At 39.2% G+C, this 27,917-nt stretch overlaps 1 protein-coding gene across 45 annotated transcripts in view; it reads left to right on the forward strand.

The window, feature by feature from the left end:
* Nrxn1 (neurexin 1) overlaps positions 1 to 27,917 on the forward strand; it is a 1,143,874-nt gene that overhangs the window by 521,168 nt on the left and 594,789 nt on the right. For all 45 annotated transcript variants that reach the window (NM_021767.4, NM_001434104.1, NM_001434105.1 and 42 more), the window contains 2 exon segments: positions 20,008 to 20,391; positions 27,666 to 27,869. In NM_021767.4, the coding sequence (NP_068535.3) occupies positions 20,008 to 20,391; positions 27,666 to 27,869 (588 nt within the window).

Here is a 27,917-nt window from a genome sequence, read left to right on the forward strand (position 1 = left end):
ATGTTGGGGCATCTTTTGGGTATATACCCAAGAGAGGTATAGCTGGATCCTCAGGCAGTTCAATGTCCAATTTTCTGAGGAACCTCCAGACTGATTTCCAGAATGGTTGTACCAGTCTGCAATCCCACCAACAATGGAGGAGTGTTCCTCTTTCTCCGCATCCTCGCCAGCATCTGCTGTCACCTGAGTTTTTGATCTTAGCCATTCTCACTGGTGTGAGGTGAAATCTCAGGGTTGTTTTGATTTGCATTTCCCTTATGACTAAAGATGTTGAACATTTCTTTAGGTGTTTCTCAGCCATTCGGCATTCCTCAGCTGTGAATTCTTTGTTTAGCTCTGAGCCCCATTTTTAATAGGGTTATTTGTCTCCCTGCGGTCTAACTTCTTGAGTTCTTTGTATATTTTGGATATAAGGCCTCTATCTGTTGTAGGATTGGTAAAGATCTTTTCCCAATCTGTTGGTTGCCGTTTTGTCCTAACCACAGTGTCCTTTGCCTTACAGAAGCTTTGCAGTTTTATGAGATCCCATTTGTCGATTCTTGATCTTAGAGCATAAGCCATTGGTGTTTTGTTCAGGAATTTTTTTCCAGTGCCCATGTGTTCCAGATGCTTCCCTAGTTTTTCTTCTATTAGTTTGAGTGTATCTGGTTTGATGTTCACTCCAGATTTTTATCCCCCTTCTTTTTGGGGAAAATTTGCTTCCTAAGTGTTATTACCGTAAAAAGGTTGGGGATTAGGTTCATCTCTGTTTCTTTGGTATAAACTAAGAAATTTTGCAGAATAGAATGCAGAAAACAAAAATAAGCTCTCTGCCCTGTCTCAGACTCTCTGGAAGAGATAGTATTTAATTTATCCTTAGGAACTTTCAAGTAAATGAATTAAAGTGAACATGGGAACGTGGCATGATCTAGAGTTTGAAATATTAGGTTGTAGTTGGTATTAGGACTTCAAATATACCTAGAATATTATTTTAAAAATGACTTTGAAGAAGCAAGAAAATTGAATGATATGTTATAACATAATTTTGACTCATTTTATAACAATAAAACAAATCAGATTATTTTGTTGTACCTGGAAGTTCAGAAGATTAAAAACAAACAAATAAACAAACACCCCAGAAGACGTCAGGTCAGTTATACGTGACACAACAAGACCAAGCCCATCTAGGTCTCATTTGATAACAGACCTAAGTTTTAAATACTTACTTTTACCCACACCCGCGGATCCCGGCCCGCAGCAGCTCTCTGCTCCCAGACCCGGTGAGAGAGAGACCCAACCGACTGGTCAGGTGGGCACTCCTGAGGCTGCAGAGCGGAAGAGACCACCAACACTGCTCACCCCTGCCCACATCCCTGGCCCAAGAGGAAACTGTATAAGGCCTCTGGGCTCCCGTGGGGGAGGGCCCAGGAGCGGCAGGACCCCTGCACCTGAGACACCGCCGGAACCTGAAAGAAACAGACCGGATAAACAGTTCTCTGCACCCAAATCCCGTGGGAGGGAGAGCTAAACCTTCAGAGAGGCAGACAAGCCTGGGAAACCAGAAGAGACTGCTCCCTGCACACACATCTCGGACGCCAGAGGAAAAAGCCAAAGACCATCTGGAACCCTGGTGCACTGAAGCTCCCGGAAGGGGCGGCACAGGTCTTCCTGGTTGCTGCCGCTGCAGAGAGCCCCTGGGCAGCAACCCACGAGCAAACCTGAGCCTCGGGACCACAGGTAAGACCAAATTTTCTGCTGCAAGAAAGCTGCCTGGTGAACTCAAGACACAGGCCCACAAGAACAGCTGAAGACCTGTAGAGAGGAAAAACTACACGCCGGAAAGCAGAACACACTGTCCCCATAACTGACTGAAAGAGAGGAAAACAGGTCTACAGCACTCCTGACACACAGGCTTATAGGTCAGTCTAGCCACTGTCAGAAATAGCAGAACAGAGTAACACTAGAGATAATCTGATGGCGAGAGGCAAGCGCAGGAACCCAAGCAACAGAAACCAAGACTGCATGCCATCATCGGAGCCCAATTCTCCCGCCAAAACAAACATGGAATATCCAAACACACCAGAAAAGCAAGATCTAGTTTCAAAATCATATTTGATCATGATGCTGGAGGACTTCAAGAAAGATATGAACACACTTAGGGAAACACAGGAAATCATTAATAAACAAGTAGAGGCCTACAGAGAGGAATGGCAAAAATCCCTGAAAGAATTCCAGGAAAACACAATCAAACAGATGAAGGAATTAAAAATGGAAATAGAAGCAATCAAGAAAGAACACATGGAAACAACCCTGGATATAGAAAACCAAAAGAAGAGACAAGGAGCTGTAGATACAAGCTTCACCAACAGAATACAAGAGATGGAAGAGAGAATCTCAGGAGCGGAAGATTCCATAGAAATCATTGACTCAACTGTCAAAGATAATGTAAAGCGGAAAAAGCTACTGGTCCAAAACATACAGGAAATCCAGGACTCAATGAGAAGATCAAACCTAAGGATAATAGGTATAGAAGAGAGTGAAGACTCCCAGCTCAAAGGACCAGTAAATATCTTCAACAAAATCATAGAAGAAAACTTCCCTAACCTAAAAAAAGAGATACCCATAGGCATACAAGAAGCCTACAGAACTCCAAATAGATTGGACCAGAAAAGAAACACCTCCTGTCACATAATTGTCAAAACACCAAATGCACAAAATAAAGAAAGAATATTAAAAGCAGTAAGGGAAAAAGGTAAGTAACATATAAAGGGAGACCTATCAGAATCACACCAGACTTCTCGCCAGAAACTATGAAGGCCAGAAGATCCTGGACTGATGTCATACAGACCCTAAGAGAACACAAATGCCAGCCCAGGTTACTGTATCCAGCAAAACTCTCAATTAACATTGATGGAGAAACCAAGATATTCCATGACAAAACCAAATTTACACAATATCTTTCTACAAATCCAGCACTACAAAGGATAATAAATGGTAAAGCCCACCATAAGGAGGCAAGCTATACCCTAGAAGAAGCAAGAAACTAATCGTCTTGGCAACAAAACAAAGAGAATGAAAGCACACAAACATAACCTCACATCCAAATATGAATATAAAGGGAAACAATAATCACTATTCCTTAATATCTCTCAATATCAATGGCCTCAACTCCCCAATAAAAAGACATAGATTAACAAACTGGATACGCAACGAGGACCCTGCATTCTGCTGCCTACAGGAAACACACCTCAGAGACAAAGACAGACACTACCTCAGAGTGAAAGGCTGGAAAACAACTTTCCAAGCAAATGGTCAGAAGAAGCAAGCTGGAGTAGCCATTCTAATATCAAATAAAATCAATTTCCAACTAAAAGTCATCAAAAAAGATAAGGAAGGACACTTCATATTCATCAAAGGAAAAATCCACCAAGATGAACTCTCAATCCTAAATATCTATGCCCCAAATACAAGGGCACCTACATACGTAAAAGAAACCTTACTAAAGCTCAAAACACACATTGCACCTCACACAATAATAGTGGGAGATTTCAACACCCCACTCTCATCAATGGACAGATCATGGAAACAGAAATTAAACAGTGATGTCGACAGACTAAGAGAAGTCATGAGCCAAATGGACTTAACGGATATTTATAGAACATTCTATCCTAAAGCAAAAGGATATACCTTCTTCTCAGCTCCTCATGGGTCTTTCTCCAAAACTGACCATATAATTGGTCAAAAAACGGGCCTCAACAGGTACAGAAAGATAGAAATAATCCCATGCGTGCTATCGGACCACCAAGGCCTAAAACTGGTCTTCAATAACAATAAGGGAAGAATGCCCACATATACGTGGAAATTGAACAATGCTCTACTCAATGATAACCTGGTCAAGGAAGAAATAAAGAAAGAAATTAAAAACTTCTTAGAATTTAATGAAAATGAAGATACAACATACTCAAACTTATGGGACACAATGAAAGCTGTGCTAAGAGGAAAACTCATAGCGCTGAGTGCCTGCAGAAAGAAACAGGAAAGAGCATATGTCAGCAGCTTGACAGCACACCTAAAAGCTCTAGAACAAAAAGAAGCAAATACACCCAGGAGGAGTAGAAGGCAGGAAATAATCAAACTCAGAGCTGAAATCAACCAAGTAGAAACAAAAAGGACCATAGAAAGAATCAACAGGACCAAAAGTTGGTTCTTTGAGAAAATCAACAAGATAGATAAACCCTTAGCCAGACTAACGAGAGGACACAGACAGTGCGTCCAAATTAACAAAATCAGAAATGAAAAGGGAGACATAACTACAGATCCAGAGGAAATTCAAAAAATCATCAGATCTTACTATAAAAACCTATATTCAACAAAATTTGAAAATCTTCAGGAAATGGACTATTTCCTAGACAGATACCAGGTATCAAAGTTAAATCAGGAACAGATAAACCAGTTAAACAACCCCATAACTCCTAAGGAAATAGAAGCAGTCATTAAAGGTCTCCCAACCAAAAAGAGCCCAGGTCCAGATGGGTTTAGTGCAGAATTCTATCAAACCTTCATAGAAGACCTCATACCAATATTATCCAAACTATTCCACAAAATTGAAACAGATGGAGCCCTACCGAATTCCTTCTACGAATCTACAATTACTCTTATACCTAAACCACACAAAGACACAACAAAGAAAGAGAACTTCAGACCAATTTCCCTTATGAATATCGACGCAAAAATACTCAATAAAATTCTGGCAAACCGAATTCAAGAGCACATCAAAACAATCATCCACCATGATCAAGTAGGCTTCATCCCAGGCATGCAGGGATGGTTTAATATACGGAAAACCATCAACGTGATCCATTATATAAACAAACTGAAAGAACAGAACCACATGATCATTTCATTAGATGCTGAGAAAGCATTTGACAAAATTCAACACCCCTTCATGATAAAAGTCCTGGAAAGAATAGGAATTCAAGGCCCATACCTAAACATAGTAAAAGCCATATACAGCAAACCAGTTGCTAACATTAAACTAAATGGAGAGAAACTTGAAGCAATCCCACTAAAATCAGGGACTAGACAAGGCTGCCCACTCTCTCCCTACTTATTCAATATAGTTCTTGAAGTTCTAGCCAGAGCAATCAGACAACAAAAGGAGATCAAAGGGATACAGATCGGAAAAGAAGAGGTCAAAATATCACTATTTGCAGATGACATGATAGTATATTTAAGTGATCCCAAAAGTTCCACCAGAGAACTACTAAAGCTGATAAACAACTTCAGCAAAGTGGCTGGGTATAAAATTAACTCAAATAAATCAGTTGCCTTCCTCTATACAAAAGAGAAACAAGCCGAGAAAGAAATTAGGGAAACGACACCCTTCATAATAGACCCAAATAATATAAAGTACCTCGGTGTGACTTTAACCAAGCAAGTTAAAGATCTGTACAATAAGAACTTCAAGTCACTGAAGAAAGAAATTGAAGAAGACCTCAGAAGATGGAAAGATCTCCCATGCTCATGGATTGGCAGGATTAATATAGTAAAAATGGCCATTTTACCAAAAGCAATCTACAGATTCAATGCAATCCCCATCAAAATACCAATCCAATTCTTCAAAGAGTTAGACAGAACAATTTGCAAATTCATCTGGAATAACAAAAAACCCAGGATAGCTAAAGCTATCCTCAACAATAAAAGGACTTCAGGGGGAATCACTATCCCTGAACTCAAGCAGTATTACAGAGCAATAGTGATAAAAACTGCATGGTATTGGTACAGAGACAGACAGATAGACCAATGGAATAGAATTGAAGACCCAGAAATGAACCCACACACCTATGGTCACTTGATTTTTGACAAAGGAGCCAAAACCATCCAATGGAAAAAAGATAGCATTTTCAGCAAATGGTGCTGGTTCAACTGGAGGGCAACATGTAGAAGAATGCAGATCGATCCATGCTTATCACCCTGTACAAAGCTTAAGTCGAAGTGGATCAAGGACCTCCACATCAAACCAGACACACTCAAACTAATAGAAGAAAAACTAGGGAAGCATCTGGAACACATGGGCACTGGAAAAAATTTCCTAAACAAAACACCAATGGCTTATGCTCTAAGATCAAGAATTGACAAATGGGATCTCATAAAACTGCAAAGCTTCTGTAAGGCAAAGGACACTGTGGTTAGGACAAAACGGCAACCAACAGATTGGGAAAAGATCTTTACCAACCCTACAACAGATAGAGGCCTTATATCCAAAATATACAAAGAACTCAAGAAGTTAGACCGCAGGGAAACAAATAACCCTATTAAAAAATGGGGTTCAGAGCTAAACAAAGAATTCACAGCTGAGGAATGCCGAATGGCTGAGAAACACCTAAAGAAATGTTCAACATCTTTAGTCATAAGGGAAATGCAAATCAAAACAACCCTGAGATTTCACCTCACACCAGTGCGATTGGCTAAGATCAAAAACTCAGGTGACAGCAGATGCTGGCGAGGTTGTGGAGAAAGAGGAACACTCCTCCATTGTTGGTGGGATTGCAGACTGGTAAAACCATTCTGGAATTCAGTCTGGAGGTTCCTCAGAAAATTGGACATTGAACTGCCTGAGGATCCAGCTATACCTCTCTTGGGCATATACCCAAAAGATGCCTCAACATATAAAAGAGACACGTGCTCCACTATGTTCATCGCAGCCTTATTTATAATAGCCAGAAAATGGAAAGAACCCAGATGCCCTTCAACAGAGGAATGGATACAGAAAATGTGGTACATCTACACAATGGAATACTACTCAGCTATCAAAAACAACGAGTTTATGAAATTCGTAGGCAAATGGTTGGAACTGGAAAATATCATCCTGAGTGAACTAACCCAATCACAGAAAGACATACATGGTATGCACTCATTGATAAGTGGCTATTAGCCCAAATGCTTGAATTACCCTAGATCCCTAGAACAAACGAAACTCAAGACGGATGATCAAAATGTGAATGCTTCACTCCTTCTTTAAATGAGGAAAAAGAATACCCTTGGCAGGGAAGGGAGAGGCAAAGATTAAAACAGAGACTGAAGGAACACCCATTCAGAGCCTGTCCCACATTTGGCCCATACATATACAGCCACCCAATTGGACTAGATGGATGAAGCAAAGAAGTGCAGACCGACAGGAGCCGGATGTAGATCGCTCCTGAGAGACACAGCCAGAATACAGCAAATACAGAGGCGAATGCCAGCAGCAAACCACTGAACCGAGAATAGGTCCCCTATTGAAGGAATCAGAGAAAGAACTGGAAGAGCTTGAAGGGGCTCGAGACCCCAAAAGTACAACAATGCCAAGCAACCAGAGCTTCCAGGGACTAAGCCACTACCTAAAGACTATACATGGACTGACCCTGGACTCTGACCCCATAGGTAGCAATGAATATCCTAGTAAGAGCACCAGTGGAAGGGGAAGCCCTGGGTCCTGCTAAGACTGAACCCCCAGTGAACTAGTCTATGGGGGGAGGGCGGCAATGGTGGGAGGGTTGGGAGGGGAACACCCATAAGGAAGGGGAGGGGGGAGGGGGATGTTTGCCCGGAAACCGGGAAAGGGAATAACACTCGAAATGTATATAAGAAATACTCAAGTTAATAAAAAAAAAAAATACTTACTTTTAGAATTACATGTGAATTATGTATATATGTATATTTACATATGCATTAATATATGTATGTACATGTCATAGTACACACAATAAAATGTTCCTAAGGGAAAAAGAACTAATGAACTTTTCAATGGAGCCCGTTATAATCGTACCAATTATTAAATAAACCCCACAATTCTTGTGGGAGAGGACATCTAATGTCATGGGCCTGATGTCTTTTTTCATCATCATTACTGTGTGTTTATTATCTGCTGCATGGAAACCTTCACTGGAGCATACAGACAGACATATAGACAGACATACATACAGACAGCAACTACCACTACTCAGAAAACTCAGCTTTGTACTGCGTGAATAAAACATTATTTTAAGTTTTATTTATAAACCAGCAGAGGAATTAAAGCATGAGATATTTGTTGGAATCCAGTGGAAAATGGACATCCCTTTGCTTATTAATATTTTGATGGCAAATTACTTTTCTATGATTAAAATATCAGATAAATAATTGGAACAAACACTGTGAAAAGTAAAGCCAAGTTTTGCCCTTTAATAAGTTGAAGAGAGTAGCTCGCATTATGTAAGCCTCGCTCAGGGGAGTATAATGTCATTTTAATAGCCACAGCTGTTAATATTTTATATATAGTATTTTAATTAAGTTCTATATTTGCACAGTGAATTGATCTGGCATAGATCTGCCTTTTAAAAATTGAATGAATATATTTGCAGTTTCGATTTACCCAGAGTATTCTGAATTTTGCTATTGAGGTGCAAACATTTGTAGTTGAGTTCAAACTAAGAAACATGGAATCTCAGTTAAATTTACCCATTTTATATCAATTATGTTCAAAGGTTCTATCAGAATGGTCTCCATATCACAAAGAGAAATAGTATGGCTATTTCAACAGGACAGTTTGGGCTGCCTTCTGGAGTGCTGAAGAACTGAATTCCTTGGGCCACCCCTAGTTAAATCTCCAAAACCCTTTAGAAAGCTACAGTGTTTTGGTTGTAGTGAGTGACTGGAACCTCTGAGTTGCTCTTTCAGCAACTGATTTCATTGACTTTGATACTAAATTATTAAAAGAATCATAGCTATTTGATGTCAGTGTAACTACTAATTTTCTTAATCTGAGGTAAAATTAAAGTCATAATAATGAATGAACATAACTTAAATTTGGATTTTCCAAAAGTTGATAAAGGAAACTCATCTAAGATTAGGTCTTTTAATATTTTTTCAATATTCACATTTCCTAATTTATTGGGCACCATAGTTATAATTTCTGTCTGTATGACTCCCCTTCTCTCTGTATCTGTCTTTCAGTCTGTCTCCTCACCACACACACACACACAAACACAGAGTAGCATATTGTCAATACACTCCTAAGAACATATCTTTTTACATTTGAAGAAGAGTAGCAATTTTCTTTGTGAATGAAACTTCTTTAAATTTATACTTTTATTTAATTGCTTTCCTGATAGCCTCTTATACAATAACGAATAACAGACACTGCCCTTCTAAGAAGACTGTGAGGACTTGCAAACTCAGACATTTGAAATAATTCAAACAGAAAGGTCAATCATTGTTAGATAACTTTCCTGCCTGTTACAGGAATAAGAAGCTTTGATGAGGACAGGACTTCGAGTTCTGCTTGTTCATAAGATCTCCATATTGCAAAGCAGAAGTAGTTAAGAGGAAATTAGCTAAGTAGGAAGTTATCCTCTCCCTGAGTACTGAGTACTGGGCCAGGCAGCTGTCAGTGACGAGGAAGGTAATCACAGGCCACCAGTCTTCCTAGTTGTCCATCTCTGTTTGTGTCCTCTGTTCACTAAAAGGGGTATGTGAGCCCTTAAGGGTTTAAAAATGCTGCTTTCATTTGCCTACCTTTATAGAATTTCATGACAGGTTATGGACGCATCTTTAAGATATGAGATAAAATAATTTACTAAAAAAAAATCACAATGTGTGCAACAAGCTGGTAGATGGAGATGCAGGTGGAACGTTTACAGGCAGAAGGTGAAGTTCATCTTGTGACTAAACTGGGAGCTCACGATCGCCGAAGCAGAACCATTTACGTGTGGCAGACTCCGCTCATTAAGGCAGAACCTTCATTCTGAGTTTTTACCAACCTCTGAAGTGCCTTCCACTCTATAGTGTAGGGAAGAACCACACACTTTAATTGTCCCGTTTTTATATGCCTTGACTACAGCAGTGTCTATAGACATCGGAGCGTCCTTTTGTTGCCTACGGGGTTCCTAACCACTGACAGAGAAGCTGAAGTAGCTGAGTGATCTACAGATGACTGTATCAAACCCTGTCATTGGCTGACAAAGCACGAGTCATGCAAACTGCAGGCTTGATTTAGTGCCTCCGAGTGAGCAGTTTATGTCTTAGAAAAGCAGCTATCTTATGTGCATATCTTATCTGCTAGGGTAAAAGCCCTTCACTACTGAGTTAACAAGTATACTACAAAAATTCATATCCTTGTCAACTTTACAGACATCATTCGACTATGTCTTTCCTATCACTCCTTCCTTTCTCAACTTCCCTGCTGTATCTCTGCTGTTACCAACTGTGAAAACAAGCAGCCTCCAGGTGTTTAGCTGACGTATGAAGAGTCCTATAATTAGGATAAGGTTAATGACTGTTTTCTTAGGGCAAGAATATTGTTTAAAATCGGTTAAACTCTTTGGCTCAGTCAAGGATACCCTCTCAAAAATTTTTATAGTGGGTTGCCAGTCATTTACTCTTCTCTTCTTGCAAACTATCATTACACGTTGAAATAAAGAGGAAGCTCATTATTCTTGCCAAGTTCTGCCTGTGTACAGCAGGGCACAACAGACGATATCAGTGGTTATTCATGGGTAAGCCTACATTTAACAGCTAAGAAATCTTGGAGATTTGAATTGAAGTCATAGAGTTCTACTTTAAGAACTAGAAATTATAGTGGGAAAGGCAGGCTCTCTCCAGAGCACATAATTAGGGGTTTGTAGTAATCACACTTCAATGTGAACAGCACTTGCTAGCTATCTATTACTGGCACTGATTTATGTGTATACCACTTATAAATTGCCACTCTTAGATAGTCCCTCTTGCACAGCCATTAGATTGTTTAGGTCTTGAAGTGAACTTGCCCTCCAACTGTAAAGGTTTTTCCTGTCTCTGTTTACTAGCTTGTTGAGCACAGTGAGATAATTTTTTTTGTATATTGTATTAATGTCCTATATTGTATAGTTCTGTTTATAAAATACTACCCACCAGCAGGAAGAGTGAAATACATTATCAGTAATTTACCAATTATTTAGTCAAATAGAATCAACTTGGCACTGAGTTTCTATATCAAATTTTATTAAATTTATTTTTTATACTTACTACTATAAGATTTAAAGATACAAATTCATTTACATTTTCTCTATATTTATAGCAGTTTTGTTCTGGAAATCTTTAATTGTTTTAAATGTGTACCTATGTACATGTATATGTATATTGTTATTGCACAATAAGCAGAAGATTCAGCCTTCTTTTTAAAAGATTTATAAGGTCTTTTTTATTCAAAATGTCTGAATGCTAGTCTTTATTTTCTGGGGAGTATATGGCTTACATTTGGAAAGGAGGCCTCACAACTCAGTTGACTAGAACCCTGGGTCCTCAGGACCTCATTTATAGCCACATGTCCAAACACAGGAGCAAACATCCGCAGTAGCAGGATGACTGGGTCCCGAAGCACTTGAGTGAGTATTCTCACTGTGAAGATGGAGGATGCACATTTTAGTTAGACGAAGATGTTGCACCACCCTAGGCTACTGTAAATAGACATTTTCTTACTTGATAAACTTTCCTTATTTGGTTCACTGTAGGACACTGTTGAGATGGAATGAGTTGGCGAGGAAAGTGTGTGACAACTCATGATTGATATACAGTGGAATGGCGAGGCCATGTTTACCATCGTATGAAGGCATATAATGAAACATGCTGTGTGTTATGGACATGCTAGTAAGCAAATAACAAGACATTCTTACCAACCTTCTTCAACTATGGGTTAACTTAAAATGAGCATGGCCAGTGTCAGAAAGCTCTCAGCAGGAGTCGAGTAATATTACAGCCACTGAAGTGTTGTTTCACTGTCACTGTTCAGGTTCTCGGTCAGCATCCACAGTGAGAACTACTAAAGATTGCCATGAACAGCCTCTCTCCTAAGCTGAGAGCTGACATGGCCACCAAATTCAGTAGTAACTTAAAGATGGTTCTATTAGCCAGTATCTCAACTGCTGCTCTCATCTGTGAGTGGGGAACCTTCTCTTACTCTCCTCAGAATGAGGCATGGTATTTTGTATTTTCTAACCATATTTTCATTTCTTTATCTAAGTCCTATATGAGGCATTGATTAAACACACTACATTGTACAGAAAAATCACAGCCATAACAGCTGCCCTCAGCAGCCTCAATCCTCCTAACCCCAAAGAACTGTGGGTAATATTTTAGCATTCTGCCACATGTTTGTTCTTATAGTTTTAGGAGAGTTATGCATTTAGTTTTTACATCCTGCTGTACTATTGATCTATTTTGCTTCTCTGATTTTAATATATACTTTCACTAAGTTTGAGTTTATTACTAGAGTAGAAATTCAGCAAATTTCTAAGTTTCGGGAATCCAACACTTTTGTGTGCTGAATTACAGAAAGGTAGGACTGACATTTAACTTAGATTGTGTGATGTAGTCATTTGCCTATCCACTGAGTTTGCATAAAACCTATAGGGAGGTCCACGGATCAAGCTATTTGACTAAAATTGCCGTCTAAAGTGCTGGACCTTGAATATTAGTTTTCTCCCACCAGAAAAAAAGCATTTTCTATCACAGTATGTTATTTACTAAACCTTCATTCTATCAATTTAAACATCCATAGGAATTTAAATTGAGACCACATTAGCTTGCTTAAAATCTCATCTTCCCTCCTTGTTTCTATTCACCATAAAAGCTAATTATAGAACTACAATAGCCAAGGAAAAATATAAATGGGATAAAAAGCCAGTAGAAAATTATGAACACCAAACCAAATTACAAAGCTGATTCCAACTTTGTAACAGAGATATTTTCTGCAGGTTTTTAAAAATGTATGTGCAAGTTACATGAAAATTGAATTTCTTCTTAAGCTTTGGAATATTCTCATACCTTATTTACTAGCTGATTTTTAGTCTCCTTTCCTATGCTGTTAAAACATCAACTTTAAAAGCTAATGTTATAAATGCAGTTTGCACATTAAAATCATATAATACACATGTGTCCCAGTATTGTGCTGTAGCTGTACTCCTGTAAGTGCCGAGTATTTTGTATTCTTATGTACTGAATGGTGAAGCACTTGTCAAAATAAGTTCTTATACATGACTACCTCCCACAATTTTTAATTACAGAAATATGATAGTATTTTTATAAAGCATTAATTTACTGAAATTGCTTCAAAGGGGTATTATGGAATGCATACCACACTAGAACCGTTATGTTTAAATCTCCCTGTGCTCTTTTGCACCTGCTGAAGTGGCTTGAACTAATTGAATTCTCTGATGGCTCTGCTGCTCAACTCAATCTGTCTCTTGAGCAATATCTGTAGTGAAATCATTAAGGAACTTCACAACTGAAGCCACATATATGTCTAGTCAGGGACCATTGCACACGTATAAAGTGAAAGGCAAACATCTACTTGACTTTTGCCACAGCAATGGAATGTCTTTTTAATTTATAATTTCAATTCTTCAAAATAATTCAAAATATACTAATCATTCTTTTCAGCTCAACATCTATGCTTTCTCTCCTTACAATCTATTCAGAGATACTCTTAAGATATAAGGACAAATGGATTGACCATGAATAGAAAAGACTGATTTCCATTTTGGTTGTACTTCATTTAGAAAGGATATTCAGTGAATGTCTCATACACATATTTGTCTGTCATCTCTTTTTAGATTTGAGTTTCATCAAATCAACATTCTAAATCTGTTAGATTATGTTTGAATAGAGATAGAATTGTTTCCCTTTCACTTTTTGTCTTATATTTTATTGCTCATTCCCTGGGAACACAAAGATTAACATTCGAAGGAAAATAAGGAGGAATGTGAAGAAACATAATTGATGACTGTTAGTGTTTTCTGAGCTGATTCCAACTTGTTGGCTCTAACACACATTTGATAAATCAGAGTCTGTTTTAACAAATGAATATAATGCAGAAAACTAGAGGAAATAAAATTCAATATTTTACTTGATTTTTCTGCCATGTGTATGTGTGCATGTTTTTACGTGTGTGGGTATGTGTGCTCACATGAACGTACCCATGCATGTCTGCACATATGCACCCACAGATTTACATGACAACTATGATTTTACTTTGAATTGCTGTCAGCACAAACCTACTTTATGTAGATGGGGACTTGAGGCCCACCTTCTGTGGAGGAGCCATTGATGGCTATGGAAGAAGAAAGAGTGGGATATAATCTGGTAGATTGGTAGGATGTCCCTGTGGATGTCCCTACCTCTGCATACATAAGGGCAACACTTACTGAGCACTTACTGAAGTTATAAATGTGAGCATAAAATGGAGACAACAGAGACTGAGTGAGAGGCACTAGAGAAGTGGGGGCTGGATATCATCAAAATGCGTTGTGTAAGTGTACGATACATTCTAATATTTAAATAAAATCATTTTTGAAAACTAGTGTGGCGAGAGAGTAGTTGCAAGAAGTTGTGAGGAGCATCTTACCCCAGACATGTCAACAACCACCCAAGAGAACACAACTGGATGTAACACTTTGTTCAAAGCAGGCTGTCAAACCCTGTAAGGAACAGAGAACTGAGAGACTTAGTTTCTTCATTTCCACTGTTAAGTCAGGCATCTGTGATTATGTGAAATACTCAGCACACACAAGCTTTGTCTCTCAGAGTACAGACATGGAAGGCCTGGGGGGGGGGGGGCGTTTACAAGTTAAGAGCATTTGATGTGTAAGCATGAAGACGGAGGCTTTGTTTTTTTATTCTTTTGTCTATATTTTCATTGATTATTTATTCACTTTACATTCTGACCACAGCCCTCCCTCCCTACTACCCCCAAGTCCCACTTTCACAGATTTATCCCCATTACCCTTTTTCTTCAGAAAATGGAAGGCCCCTTGCTTACCACCCTACCCTGGGGCATCGAGTCACAGAGAGTTAAGTGCATCCTCTCCCTCTGAAGCCCAGCAGGCAGTCTAGGTAGGGGAAGGGGAACCAATGGCAGGCAACAGAGTCAGAGATGGCCCCCACTTCATGTTGGGGGACCCACATGAAAACCAAAGCTATGTATCTGCTGCCAATGTGTAGGGGCTCTAGGGTTAGCCCCTGCAGGGTTTTGGTTGGTGGTTCGGCCTCTGTGGGCCTCCATGGGCCCAGGTTAGTTGACTGCCCAGGTCTTCTCATGATGTCCTTGAATCTTTGGCTCCTTCAATCCTATCCTCAATTCCTTAAGACTACCTGAGCTTCAGCTGAAGTTTTGCTTCACTTCAGGTCTCTGAATCTGTTTCCATCAGCTGCTGGATGAATCCTCTCACAGGACAATTATGTTAGGCCCTTGTGTGCAAGTACAGCTGAGTATCATTAATAATATCAGAGATTAACTCTCTCCATGGGGTGGGTCTCAACTTGGGCCTGTTATTTACTGGCTGCTCCCTCAATCACTGCTGCTCCCTCAATCACTGCTGCTCCCTCAATCACTGCTGCTCCCTCAATCACTGCTGCTCCCTCAATCACTGCTGCTCCCTCAATCACTGCTGCTCCCTCAATCACTGCTGCTCCCTCATACTTGTACATCTTACATGAAGGACAGATTTTGAGTTGAAGGTTCTGTGAGTTGGTTGATGTCTCCCTCTCCACTGGAAGTCCTGCCTGGCTACATGAGGTGGCCATTTAAGTCTCACTACCCTCAGCTAGGATCAATCCCATAGACTGCTGGAGCTCCACTCAGCCCAGGTCTCTTGCTTTTCTCAGAAATGCCCCTCCCACAAAATTCCTTTCTCTCCCCCAGCCTACTCCCACCCCACTTCTCCCATAACTGAGCTCCACCACGTTCCCCTTTTGACATCCCTACCACCCAGTTATCTCCTTCTGAATGAGATTCAAGCATCCTCCCTTGTGCCCCCCTTTATTACTTAGTTTCTTTGCGTCTATGAACTGTATCATGATTATTTTGCACTTTATAACTAATATCCTCTTATAAATGAGTACATTCTATGCATGTGTTTCTGGGTCTGGGTTACCTCACTCAGGATGATATTCTCAACTTCAATCCATTTGCCTGTAAATTTCATGATGTCTTTGTTTTTAATAGCCAAGGAGAATCCCTTGCAATAAATGGCTCACATTTTTATCTGTTCTTTGGTTGAGGAAGAACTGGATTGCCTGGAGTTTCTGGCTGTTATGAATAAAGATGCTATGAATGTAGTTGAGCAAGTGTCCAATGGGAAAGAAATTGGCCCCAACCCTGTATCCCACAGAGGTCTAGTGTCCAAAATAAAAAAAGAACTCAAGAAATACCAGCAAATAATCAAATTGAAAAGTGGGTTAGGGATCTAAACAGAGGATTCTCAACAGAGGAATCTCGAATGGCCTAGAAGCACATAAAGACATATTCAACATCCTTAGTCATTAGACAAAGCAACTCAAAATGACTGTGAGATTCCATCTTGTACCCTTCAGAAAGGCTAAGATCAAAAACTCTTGTGATAGCACTTGCTGGCGAGGATGTGGAATGTGGGAACATTCTTATTTTCCTGGTGGGAGTGCAAACTTGTTCAACAACTTTGGAAATCAATTTGATGGTTTCTCTAAAAAGCTGGGAATAGCTCTTTCCCAAGACCTCCTGGGCATACAACCTAAAAGAGGTTCCACCATACCACAAAACTGAAGTTTTGATCTCAATACTAATATAATGAGATTGATGTGGTCCCTTATACTCCTTTACCCCAGGGGTGTGGGTGAGTCTGAGACTGAAGCTTTCTGGCTACCAAGCCAAACTGAAAATAGCAAGCTCCAAATTCAGTGAGAGACCATGCATAATACAAAGGAATAATATGGATCATTATAAAGGAGTACCCTAGTGTCCTACTCTGGCCTTCATATACATGCACAGTCACAGAAATCTGTATACATTTTAACATACACAACACACACACACACACTACATTCATAACACACATGCACACATAAACAAATACATATGGATTCATTGTCTTTGTCATTCTTTTTCTCTGTTGCTATCTCTTGTTCTATGTCTCTCTGTCTCTGTCTGTCTCTGTGTCTCTGTCTCTGTCTCTGTTTCTCTCTCTCTCTCTCTCTCTCTCTCACACACACACACACACACACACACACACACACACACACACACACACACACTGCACACTCCAGACCTAATGTTCATAACATTGCTAGTGAATTCCTGTGTTTGAGGAATGTCTGGGAATTCTTATTTGTGAACTGTAACAGTCTGATTAAAAGCAATTTAGTTTGCCAATTTCTTTTTAATCTTCCTGAGCTGAATTAAGCTCGTTCTATAAATAAAATGGGAATTTGGGCAAAAGCTCTTTAAAGAAAAAAATATCCCCATTGTCCTCCTAGTGTTTCATTGTTGGCTTTCTAAGTTGTATTTGTCAGATAGGTTCCTCTCAGTTGCATGAACATATTTTTATCTAATCCTGTTTCCAGGAAGGCTTCCTGAAGTTGTCCTTCCTCTACCCATTGCTCTCTATGTCTTCCTTTCTGCCTTGATCTCAAGATATACTTTCTTCAGCTTATAACTCACATTTACTGCTACAGAGCGTAGATGCCTTCCATGCACTTGCTGCTTAGATATTTTTGACAATAGCGGTTACAAAACAATTCTTTTTTTAAAATGAATGTAGTGATCATTATGTTAGGTATGAGTCCACTCACCTCAGTATTATGCATTTCATTTTTAAAATTACTTTTATTATATTTGAAAAATATTTTTTATAGATCTGATGTGGTTCTAAATGGGAATTTTCTTCTAAACATTGCCACAAAGGAGAAGAATATAAATTAGCACTTTGTCTTTTTATCTTTTTAAACAGCCTTCATCGAAAATCCCTACCTTTCCTGCAAGACCGAAATAGCAATGCCTATGCTTCTCCCCTGGGAGCTTTCCCACTACTTTCTGTGAAAGTCTAAAGAAGCAAATGTCCCCATAATGACTTGAACTCCTGGGAAGTTTCTTTCAGTGGCTCCCATGCCCTTCTCCCTCAGAAAGACAATCACTTTATGAAGCTCAGCTTGACATGGTCCTCGATGCCAGGATTTAAAAAATTCCTGGGCACAGAGTGGGGACCGTCAGCCTCCTATTCTTAGTTAGGTGTGTGCTTTCCCTTGGGGAAAGCCCTGGACTTTGGGTTCCTTTAGAAGCAAATGTGCTTATGGTTATACTTTCATTCCCTTCCTGAGCTTTGATAGCACCAAAGAAGTACACTGGTATTAGCTATTTTCTTACCCTCCTCCCTCTCTCTCTCACCCTCTCCCTCTTTCTCCCTCTCTCCCTCTCTCCCTCTCTCCCTCAATCCCTCTCTCCCTCAATCCCTCTCTCCCTCTCTCCCTCTCTCCCTCTCTCCCTCCTCTCATAATTTAAACCCAAAGGACAAATTTATGAGTAATGGTTCCTTCTGTGGTGTTTTGTGAATATGATTTGCATCACAGAGATAAAAATCCTTTCTGGTGATAAATCACTCATAGGAATTTTATGGTCTGACAGTACATATTTAAGTTTTTATCAGAAATGTGCTTTCAGTCATTTTTAAGGATTCCATATTTTTCTATAATTCTCAAATATTTACATATAAATGAATAACTTCATTTAATACTTGAGCTTTGGAATCATGTATAATAATAAATCAATAGATTTTTTTTAGCTTGAAGTAGGAAAAGGAAACTATTGATTTTGATAAGATTTGGTTAAAAAGAAGCAGGTGATTTTTCTTGAATGTTTCTTGAATCTTTTACTGAACATTCCTGTGGTGTTGGTTATAATTCAGACTCTGGTGTGTTTTCTTAAACACAAAGGGCAGATGTCTATTATATGTATGTTGCAGTAAATATTAAAGGTGATGGAACCTTTTAAGCCACTCTAGCACCAGCACCTGTTGGGTCACATGGCACTGTGGGGTATCTTTATCTCAGCAGCTCCATAATGCCCCCAAGTACTCTCAGATCCAGGCAGTTAGTTACAGGAGCTAACTGTAACTTATCGCTGGTTAGTATCTCTCCCAGAGGCTATTAGCTGTGAACTCTCTAGTTCTAGCTAACCGTTAAAATCAAGATTCAATAAACTGCAACCCAACAATTATATGTATATGTTAAATTCTCAATCCACAATACATCCACACAATAAACTCACAACAAATTGATAAGGATATAAACCGCCCACCTAGATAAGATAAATTTACCTATAGAAATCCATCCCTTAAAAAGTACACATAACTGCCTAGGGCCATGCAAGACCACCCAGATCTGGGTTGTCCTTCTCTGTCTCCATCTTGATTCTCCTCTTCCTTTTCCTTCTCTCCTGCCTTACGATACTCTGTCCCTGCCTTTTTTCTTTTTTTTCTGTTCAATCATGGCTTTGACCTAACGTGTGCCAGCTCTCACCTGCATAGAGACATCAACCTACAATGTACAGATCTATAAGGAAGCCCAAAACATAGAAATGAATCTGTATATTTATGTGCCATAAAAAGTTTCATTTGGACTTTGGGAATTTTTCAAACTACTATATCCAGACAGAGTAATCAAATCAGTTAAAGATAAGAATGAATGATCTTCCCTTGGCTCACAGGTATATATGTTGAATGGTAACTCTAAAAGCAAGCACTTGGCTTTTTGTTCTAGAAAATGTCCACTTCTTTATTGTATGATTTATTTATATTTGAATTGTTTAAAGTTGGCACCACTATTAGCTGTGCATATACTTTGTTTTTATAGGATCAAATAGGACCACATTAATTGTAATTTGTTTATTTCTAGAGTTATATAATCCCAGAGATGACTTCATTTTACTTGGAAGTATCAAACATTGAAAGAATAAGAAATGACTATGCATATCTGTACATAACAATAGTTAATTTTTTAAAAAGTCATGTTTTTGAAATAGAACAAGGAGAAGTATATGGTTGGGTTTTGAGGGAGGAAAGAGGATAGGGGAAATTATGTAATTATATTTTAATCTAAAAATAATAAAAGAAAGTATAAAAATAGAAATGTCTGGTCTTAAGACACTCTACTGAAGAGAAGGAAAAGGAGAGAACCAGATCACATTGTATATGTAAACAACTTCGCATTCTCTTGTCTTTCTAACAGGTACCATTTCTGTCAACACACTTCGTACTCCCTACACAGCTCCCGGTGAGAGTGAGATCCTAGACCTCGATGATGAGTTGTATCTGGGTGGCTTGCCAGAAAATAAGGCTGGCCTGGTCTTCCCCACTGAGGTGTGGACTGCTCTGCTCAACTATGGCTACGTAGGCTGCATCCGGGATCTATTCATTGATGGCCAGAGCAAAGATATCCGGCAGATGGCGGAAATTCAGAGTACTGCTGGAGTGAAGCCATCCTGCTCAAGGGAGACTGCAAAACCATGCCTTAGCAATCCTTGCAAAAACAATGGCATGTGCAGGGATGGCTGGAACAGATACGTCTGTGATTGCTCTGGAACAGGCTATCTCGGCAGGTCCTGTGAGAGAGGTAGGCTTTCTAAATTCTAGCAACTAGTCAGTCCCCTGCAAGACATGTTTACTAAATTTCTATCTCAAGCCTGAACTGAAACATAACAACTTCTAGTGAAGTAACCCGTAGTCCGAATCTAAAGACAGGACACGGGGGACGGAGGCACCTGTAATAATTTTCAAAGGGCTTGGCTAAGTGTATCCACAGCGCTGAAAGTGTGCTTGCGATGTCTAACTCACAACCGATGCCTCTTTCTCTCTACTAATCACGGTCGTCTTTACATGTCTGATTTTGTTTTCTCTGCAGTTTCTTTATAGGCAGACTCCTTAGAAAAATATAAAGGTATCTGTTTTTCTCATCCTCTCCCTTTGCAAGGAGAGGAATGAGTGTTGAAAACAGGATGAGGATGATGTCACCAGCTAGTCTATAAAGACCCGGCTCACAGCAGAACAAAAGGTGGAAAGCATGTCCTTCATAGACCCATGACTTTAGATAAATGGCTTTGTCACTACACTCATTGTCACTTATTTTCTAAAATGAAACTAAAAATCAATATGAAAAAATATCAGTGAGTTGCTCCATCATCCTCTCATGGTACAAACAGCATCTGTCCCTTAGGTACTCAACCTAGCTAGTACCACGTTCTTCTCATAAAACCATGCAGTCACTTGGTTTCCTTTATCTTTAAATAGTTCTAATTTGGCCTAAAGGTTTAAAAGATAAAGGTAGGCATTTATACAACTCAAAATTAAAAGATGATTTCTTTTCTTTAATCTTAAAGAAATACATTGGCTTGTCAGCATGACTGTCAACACTAATAAATATTAACAAAATAACATAATTGTACATTAATCTATGTACCAAAATGAGGTCACTATTCTGTCAGAAAAAGTCAGACAGGTCAATGCATTGCTTCACATCATGTAAACGTAGTCATTCTCCTTATGGGACTCCTGCAATCCTGTGGGCCTAGCTAGTCCTGCGTCCTTTAGCTTGAGGAGTAGTCTCTTCATAACGTTTCCTTTGCTTTCTTCTTCCTAATTAGTTTGTTTATTTTGGTTTGGAAAACTGCCAAGAGAGAGGAACAAATGACATAGCTCACAAAGTAAAATACAGTTAGGCACAATATGAGATTAGCAGACGTGTGTGAATTAAAATTTGGTTTCAATTTTAATCACTCAAAAGGATGCCGGTTATTCTGATGCCTCTCCGTTGAGTGCAGCTACAGAGTGAGTAACTCCACTGCCAAATGAATTACAAAAGCAGCCAGTTAAATATGCATGGTGTACCACCCTGTGGCAACATTCTGCTACTACATATGGCAAAATGAAAATAGAAATGCTGGCGCTCTCTGAGTCAGAGGGAGAGAAAGGGGATATTTATATACTGCAGTAATTAGAGGTAGAGATGGGAAGTTTGCAGATCTCAAATAAAAATGTAATAGCAAACACCACCGAGGATTAACATACAATTTTAACTTATGGTTAGCTGGACATTTCTGCAGATCTCTTTGCCTCTAAGTTAGTTGTTTCTTGAGAATAAAATAATGGTATCCTATTACTCTTGATCTGGATTACACCAGCATACTGCAAGAAGATTTTTCTCTTCTGGATTGATGTTTTACCCACATGACTGTGCCTTTCCTGAGAACAGGAGTGATAAAAATGACTGCCAGGCTCAATGCCACAGAATAATGTGGCTTCTGTCCAGTTCTCAGCTGTGTCCTAGTTCAGCAAGCACAAGATCATTCCTGGACCTCTGAGTTTCAAATCCCAGAAGAAATGTTTAACTCTGTCTTCTCTCCAGATACATTCATGCCAAAATAGGTTGTTAATCAAGAAGTTTGACTGATAATTCATGAAATAAAAAGACAGTTATAAAGTATCTGTTTTAACATTAAAAATAAATCATTAGAACATGTCTCAGTCTATGCATGCCACATACTAGGATGATACTGCAGTTATGCAGAATCCCACGTTATGAAAGCAAAGAAAAATACAGCAGAAAAATGTCTGTGACTTACAGGGAGGATAATGCTTTATTCTATACATATTGATTCTTTAAGAAAGATTAATGTAGAGATGGTGTCTTGCATAGATATTAAATGTTGCGTTTCTTTATGTGTCTTTTTAGTGCAGTGAGTTTTGAAGGTTAGATCACATAAAAATTATTCTCAGAGATAATGTGAAGTGAGAGCATTGGTGCAACCAGAGGTCTACTTCATACTTGTTTGTTAAAATTCTAACAGATGGAGGGACAGATGTCAGAGCAATATAATTTGGCTCCCTGTCTGAATTAAATCGTTGATCACAATATGTGACTGCCTTTCAGCAAAACTCAGCACAGGTGTGTACACTTTAGGCTGCAACTAGGAATAATGCAAAATAGCAAATTTATCAAATATAATGACAAGGAAGAAGGAGATAGAGAAGACAAAGTTGAAACTGTTTTCCTTCCCTGCTGGGAAGCCATGTCTTGGAATTATCCTTCTAAAGGACTCTTTTTTGATGTTCCAAATGATAAAACAATTTTTGCAAATGTTAAAAGATGCTGCGGAATAGCATAACCTTCAAATGTCAGAATGTCTCACAAATATTGGCAATTCTAGACTCCAACCTTGTGTAATTTCCATTTCTTACCTAATTAACCATCAACTTTAATTATGAGGGGTAGTTTATGCTTTCAGTTGTTGTTTATCAATGAGTTATCTTCACATTGAGACTGTTTGAAATGACATCGGGGGCACTCGGCTTTTATTACTTTACTAGTGTGCCATTCTTGAAGCTTTTTGGAGAATCATAAAGAGCTTGATTTTTCCCCTACTCTGGATCATACTTCATTATATATTCATGACTAATTGTTCATTGTATATTTCTAAGAAGATGAGATCTTAGTGTTCAAACTGACCTATTTATAAACAAAAGTGAAGTTATTTTAAATATTATATAAAAAAGTAGTTATGCATATTAATTAAGCCAAATAAACTAACAATAGTTTATTCCTTTTCTCTATATGATAGCAAGGTAACAAAGCAATCTATAATGGATTTATTACTTTTATTGAATCATTTGTTGGTTTGCATGATTAACCAAAGGTTAGAAAAGGAAATATTAAATATCAAAGAAGTTATACCGAAACACTTTAGAGATCACTGGGACCTTATAGTCAGGCTTTAATTATTTTCTTAGTCAGCTACTGTCTGGTTATCTAAACTGACTTCTTTTTTTTTTCTTTTTTTTTCCTTTTTTTTTATTAACTTGAATATTTCTTATTTACATTTCGAATGTTATTCCCTTTCCCGGTTTCCGGGCAAACATCCCCCTAATCCCTCCCCTTCCCCTTCTTGATGGGTGTTCCCCTCCTCACCCTCCCCCCATTGCCGCCCTCCCCCAACAATCACGTTCACTGGGGGTTCAGTCTTAGCAGGACCAAGGGCTTCCCCTTCCACTGGTGATCTTACTAGGATATTCATTGCTACCTATGAGGTCAGAGTCCAGGGTCAGTCCATGTATAGTCTTTAGGTAGTGGCTTAGTCCCTGGAAGCTCTAGTTGCTTGGCATTGTTGTTCATAAGGGGTCTCGAGCCCCTTCAAGCTCTTCCAGTTTTTTCTCTGATTCCTTCAATGGGGTCCTATTCTCAGTTCAGTGGTTTGCTGCTGGCATTCGCCTCTGTATTTACTGTATGCTGGCTGTGTCTCTCAGGAGAGATCTACATCCGGCTCCTGTCAGCCTGCACTTCTTTGCTTCATCCATCTTGTCTAATTGGGTGGCTGTATATGTATGGGCCACATGTGGGGCAGGCTCTAAATGGGTGTTCCTTCAGTCTCTGTTTTAATCTTTGCCTCTCTATTCCCTGCCAAGGATATTCTTGTTCCCCCTTTTAAAGAAGGAGTGAAGCATTCACATTTTGATCATCCGTCTTGAGTTTCATGTGTTCTAGGCATCTAGGGTAACTCAAGCATTTGGGCTAATAGCCACTTATCAATGAGTGCATACCATGTGTGTTTTTCTGTGATTGGGTTACCTCACTCAGGATGATATTTTCCAATTCCATCCATTTGACTATGAATTTCATAAAGTCATTGTTTTTGATAGCTGAGTAATATTCCATTGTGTAGATGTACCACATTTTCTGTATCCATTCCTCTGTTGAAGGGCATCTGGGTTCTTTCCATTTTCTGGCTATTATAAATAAGGCTGCTGTGAACATAGTGGAGCACGTGTCTTTTTTATATGTTGGGGCATCTTTTGGGTATATGCCCAAGAGAGGTATAGCTGGATCCTCAGGCAGTTCAATGTCCAATTTACTGAGGAACCTCCAGACTGATTTCCTGAATGGTTGTACCAGTCTGCAACCCCACCAACGATGGAGAAGTGTTCCTCTTTCTCCACATCCTCGCCAGCATTTGCTGTCAACTGAGTTTTTGATCTTAGCCATTCTCACTGGTGTGAGGTGAAATCTCAGGGTTGTTTTGATTTGCATTTCCCTTAAGATGTTGAACATTTCTTTAGGTGTTTCTCAGCCATTCGGCATTCCTCAGCTGTGAATTCTTTGTTTAGCTCTGAACCCCATTTTTAATAGGGTTATTTGTCTCCCTGCAGTCTAACTTCTTGAGTTCTTTGTATATTTTGGATATAAGGCCTCTATCTGTTGTAGGATTGGTAAAGATCTTTTCCCAATCTGTTGGTTGCCGTTTTGTCCTAACCACAGTGTCCTTTGCCTTACAGAAGCTTTGCAGTTTTATGAGATCCCATTTGTCGATTCTTGATCTTAGAGCATAAGCCATTGGTGTTTCTACACTGACTTCTATCTTTTACAACATTGTCCCATGGGGAAACTTTAAGTTGAAAGCTAGATGATAGAAATAATATATTTTTAGATTATATTTTATGTTCTCAGCTATTAGATGTCTGAATAACAACTGGTACAAGATAAGCAAAACCCTTTTGTAGTTTCACCTTCAAATTAGACTGATTTTTTTTGTCAGACATTACAAAACTTGCTTGGTCTGGTAGTAGACATAGTAAATATTTTATTGCTCTGGGGAGTGCTTATGTAAGCTTTTCATCCACTCATCAAAAAGGTCTTTCAGGTGCTTTCAGTGTAGATAGTTTTGCTAATTCAAGAAGCAATTATGGGGTCTCGGCTGTGTCTGGTTTAGTTGTTCAATGGTGCCTGAGTGGTGAGTGACTGACCTGCTTCCCCATGGCATTTTCAAAATAGCAGTTGCAGGTAACACCATCCAAAGAAATGAGAAGTTACAATTGAAAACAAGAGGGATGGTAGCTCAGTCTGAGGGGGGAGCCATATTGTCCAGAAAAATAGTTCACCACAATCCAGACTTCTGAAAGGACCTAATATTAGTAGGTAGAAGTTAAGAAGTTTTCATTTATGGGCATTTGTGAGTGCAAATGTTTCAATAATGCATAGACTTGGAATGCATGGAACAAACTTCTAGAGACAAGCATGGTAGATGTTGAGCGTAGAGAGATTCCACTTGTAATAGAAAAGTAGAGATGTGTTTTAACCCGAAGAACAGTCTAACAGGACAGGCCTCCGTCAGTAAGGGTTTAACTTGACTGTTGCATGAAGAGAAGAAGAGCAGGCTCAGATGCACCACATAGGTAACTATTTTAACTCTGTAGCTAAGATGGGAATGGAGACGGATATAGCCAAGCTATGAGGGTAAAGAGCAATGAACCATGATACAGATCGTAGTTCTAACATGAAGGTCTGCACATGTGAACATAGACTGCACATGGCTGAGAATGTAAGAGAGAAACTCAGAGATTGTTCTTGGACACTGATGTAAATGTCACTTCCTGAGATGGAGGCGATTGGAGGAGCATGCTTGGAAAGTCATCATTTGGGGAAAGGTGATTAAAAGCGAGATTCTAATTAAGTGAAGATGTCAAACAGGCAAGAGATGAGGAGGTGTCTACTCAAAGTGACCTCGGGAGAGCTCACGAATTGCTGAAGATCCATTAATTCAGGGTAGATGGCCAAGATCAGACTATGATGGAGGGAGTCCGGGAAACAAGGTGTAATATGTAGAGATTCAAGCCTTGAATGGGAACAAATGACAAGACTTCTGAATGTCCTGACTTTCTGAGAGAAAACCTTGGAAAGCCAACCCAGAAAAGAGTTATAACGATGAACACAATCACAGTCATGAAGCTACACTGTGCAGTGGTAAAGCTAATGACTATTAATTAACAGAAGTAATGAAGTCTCTCTCTTGCTTTCTCTTCATCCCAGGTAGCTTTTCTTTTATCAAGTTGCATTTTGAATTACCGTAAATAACCAGAGAGCAGCATGATTCACACTTGTTTCTCAGTGCCCAGTATTGAGCACTGAGGGGTTCTCTTCCTTAAGTAATCTGTGAGCAGCAGTTTTACCACTAATTCCTTCATGTCTTCAGTATAGTGTTGTGCCGTCCATGTACCTTAATTGAGAAACATATCCACCCAAATCCAAATCCTATTCCCGAATGCACCCATATGTCATGTATAAAGTTACAGATGCTTTGGCGGTAATTTAATATTTAGGAATCAGGATGTTTTAAACTATTTCTTACTTGCAAAGAAGGTTAAAATAAGATTATGGTTTAAAGTATCTTAAAAGCTTTTCTCATTAAACACAGTAACACAGTAGAATCCTCATTACTTATTGGATGATATGTTGAGTTTTATTTTCTACTTTAGAATATTAGCTTTGATAGAAAAGATGATTTCTACATTTTAATAATATTTAAATTTTAGAGTACCTGACGTGAGAATAAATATTGACAGTAGCTTGTTCCCAGGGATTCCTCGGACAGTCCTGGCCTTACATAACTGGGAGTAACACCCTCTTCAGTTTCGGCTCCTGCAGAATCAATCAGAGCCACTGCAACACTGACTAATCTTGTCGGATGCTTAAAGCTCTCACTGCCCATGCATACATGCATCACTGCAGATTTTCCAACCACACTTACTCTGGAGCTGTTCAAAACAATATGACTCATGCTTTTTAAAAAGGAATTCATATGCAAAACATTTATAGCCCCATATGGTCAATGCTATAGCATATGCAATGGGTACAGGGGTTTTCTATTGTTAGTATTTACTTAACAAATGAGGGCGTCTCTGCTAGAGTGTCCCTTGCCATTACAAAACAAGAAACTCATTTCTGAATCAAATGAGACGATTTTATCATTGATGCCCTGAAAAGAAAACTCAGCAGCCTCCTCTTTCTCAAGTGTACGTGCACTACACTAATGAAAACTGATCTGTATCTGTTTCATCCCATAGAGGCAACGGTTTTGAGCTACGATGGGAGTATGTTTATGAAAATTCAGCTCCCTGTGGTGATGCACACTGAGGCCGAGGACGTTTCCTTAAGGTTCAGATCCCAGCGTGCGTACGGCATTCTGATGGCGACCACTTCTAGAGACTCCGCAGATACCCTTCGACTGGAGCTAGATGCAGGGCGCGTGAAACTCACGGTCAATCTAGGTAACAACATGCCTTCCGCAATTCAGCTAACACTTCTCACTTTTTGTT

The sequence above is a fragment of the Rattus norvegicus genome, chromosome 6 (assembly GCF_021556685.1).
Source record: "Rattus norvegicus strain SHRSP/BbbUtx chromosome 6, alternate assembly SHRSP_T2T, whole genome shotgun sequence".
Taxonomy (NCBI): Eukaryota; Metazoa; Chordata; class Mammalia; order Rodentia; family Muridae; genus Rattus; species Rattus norvegicus.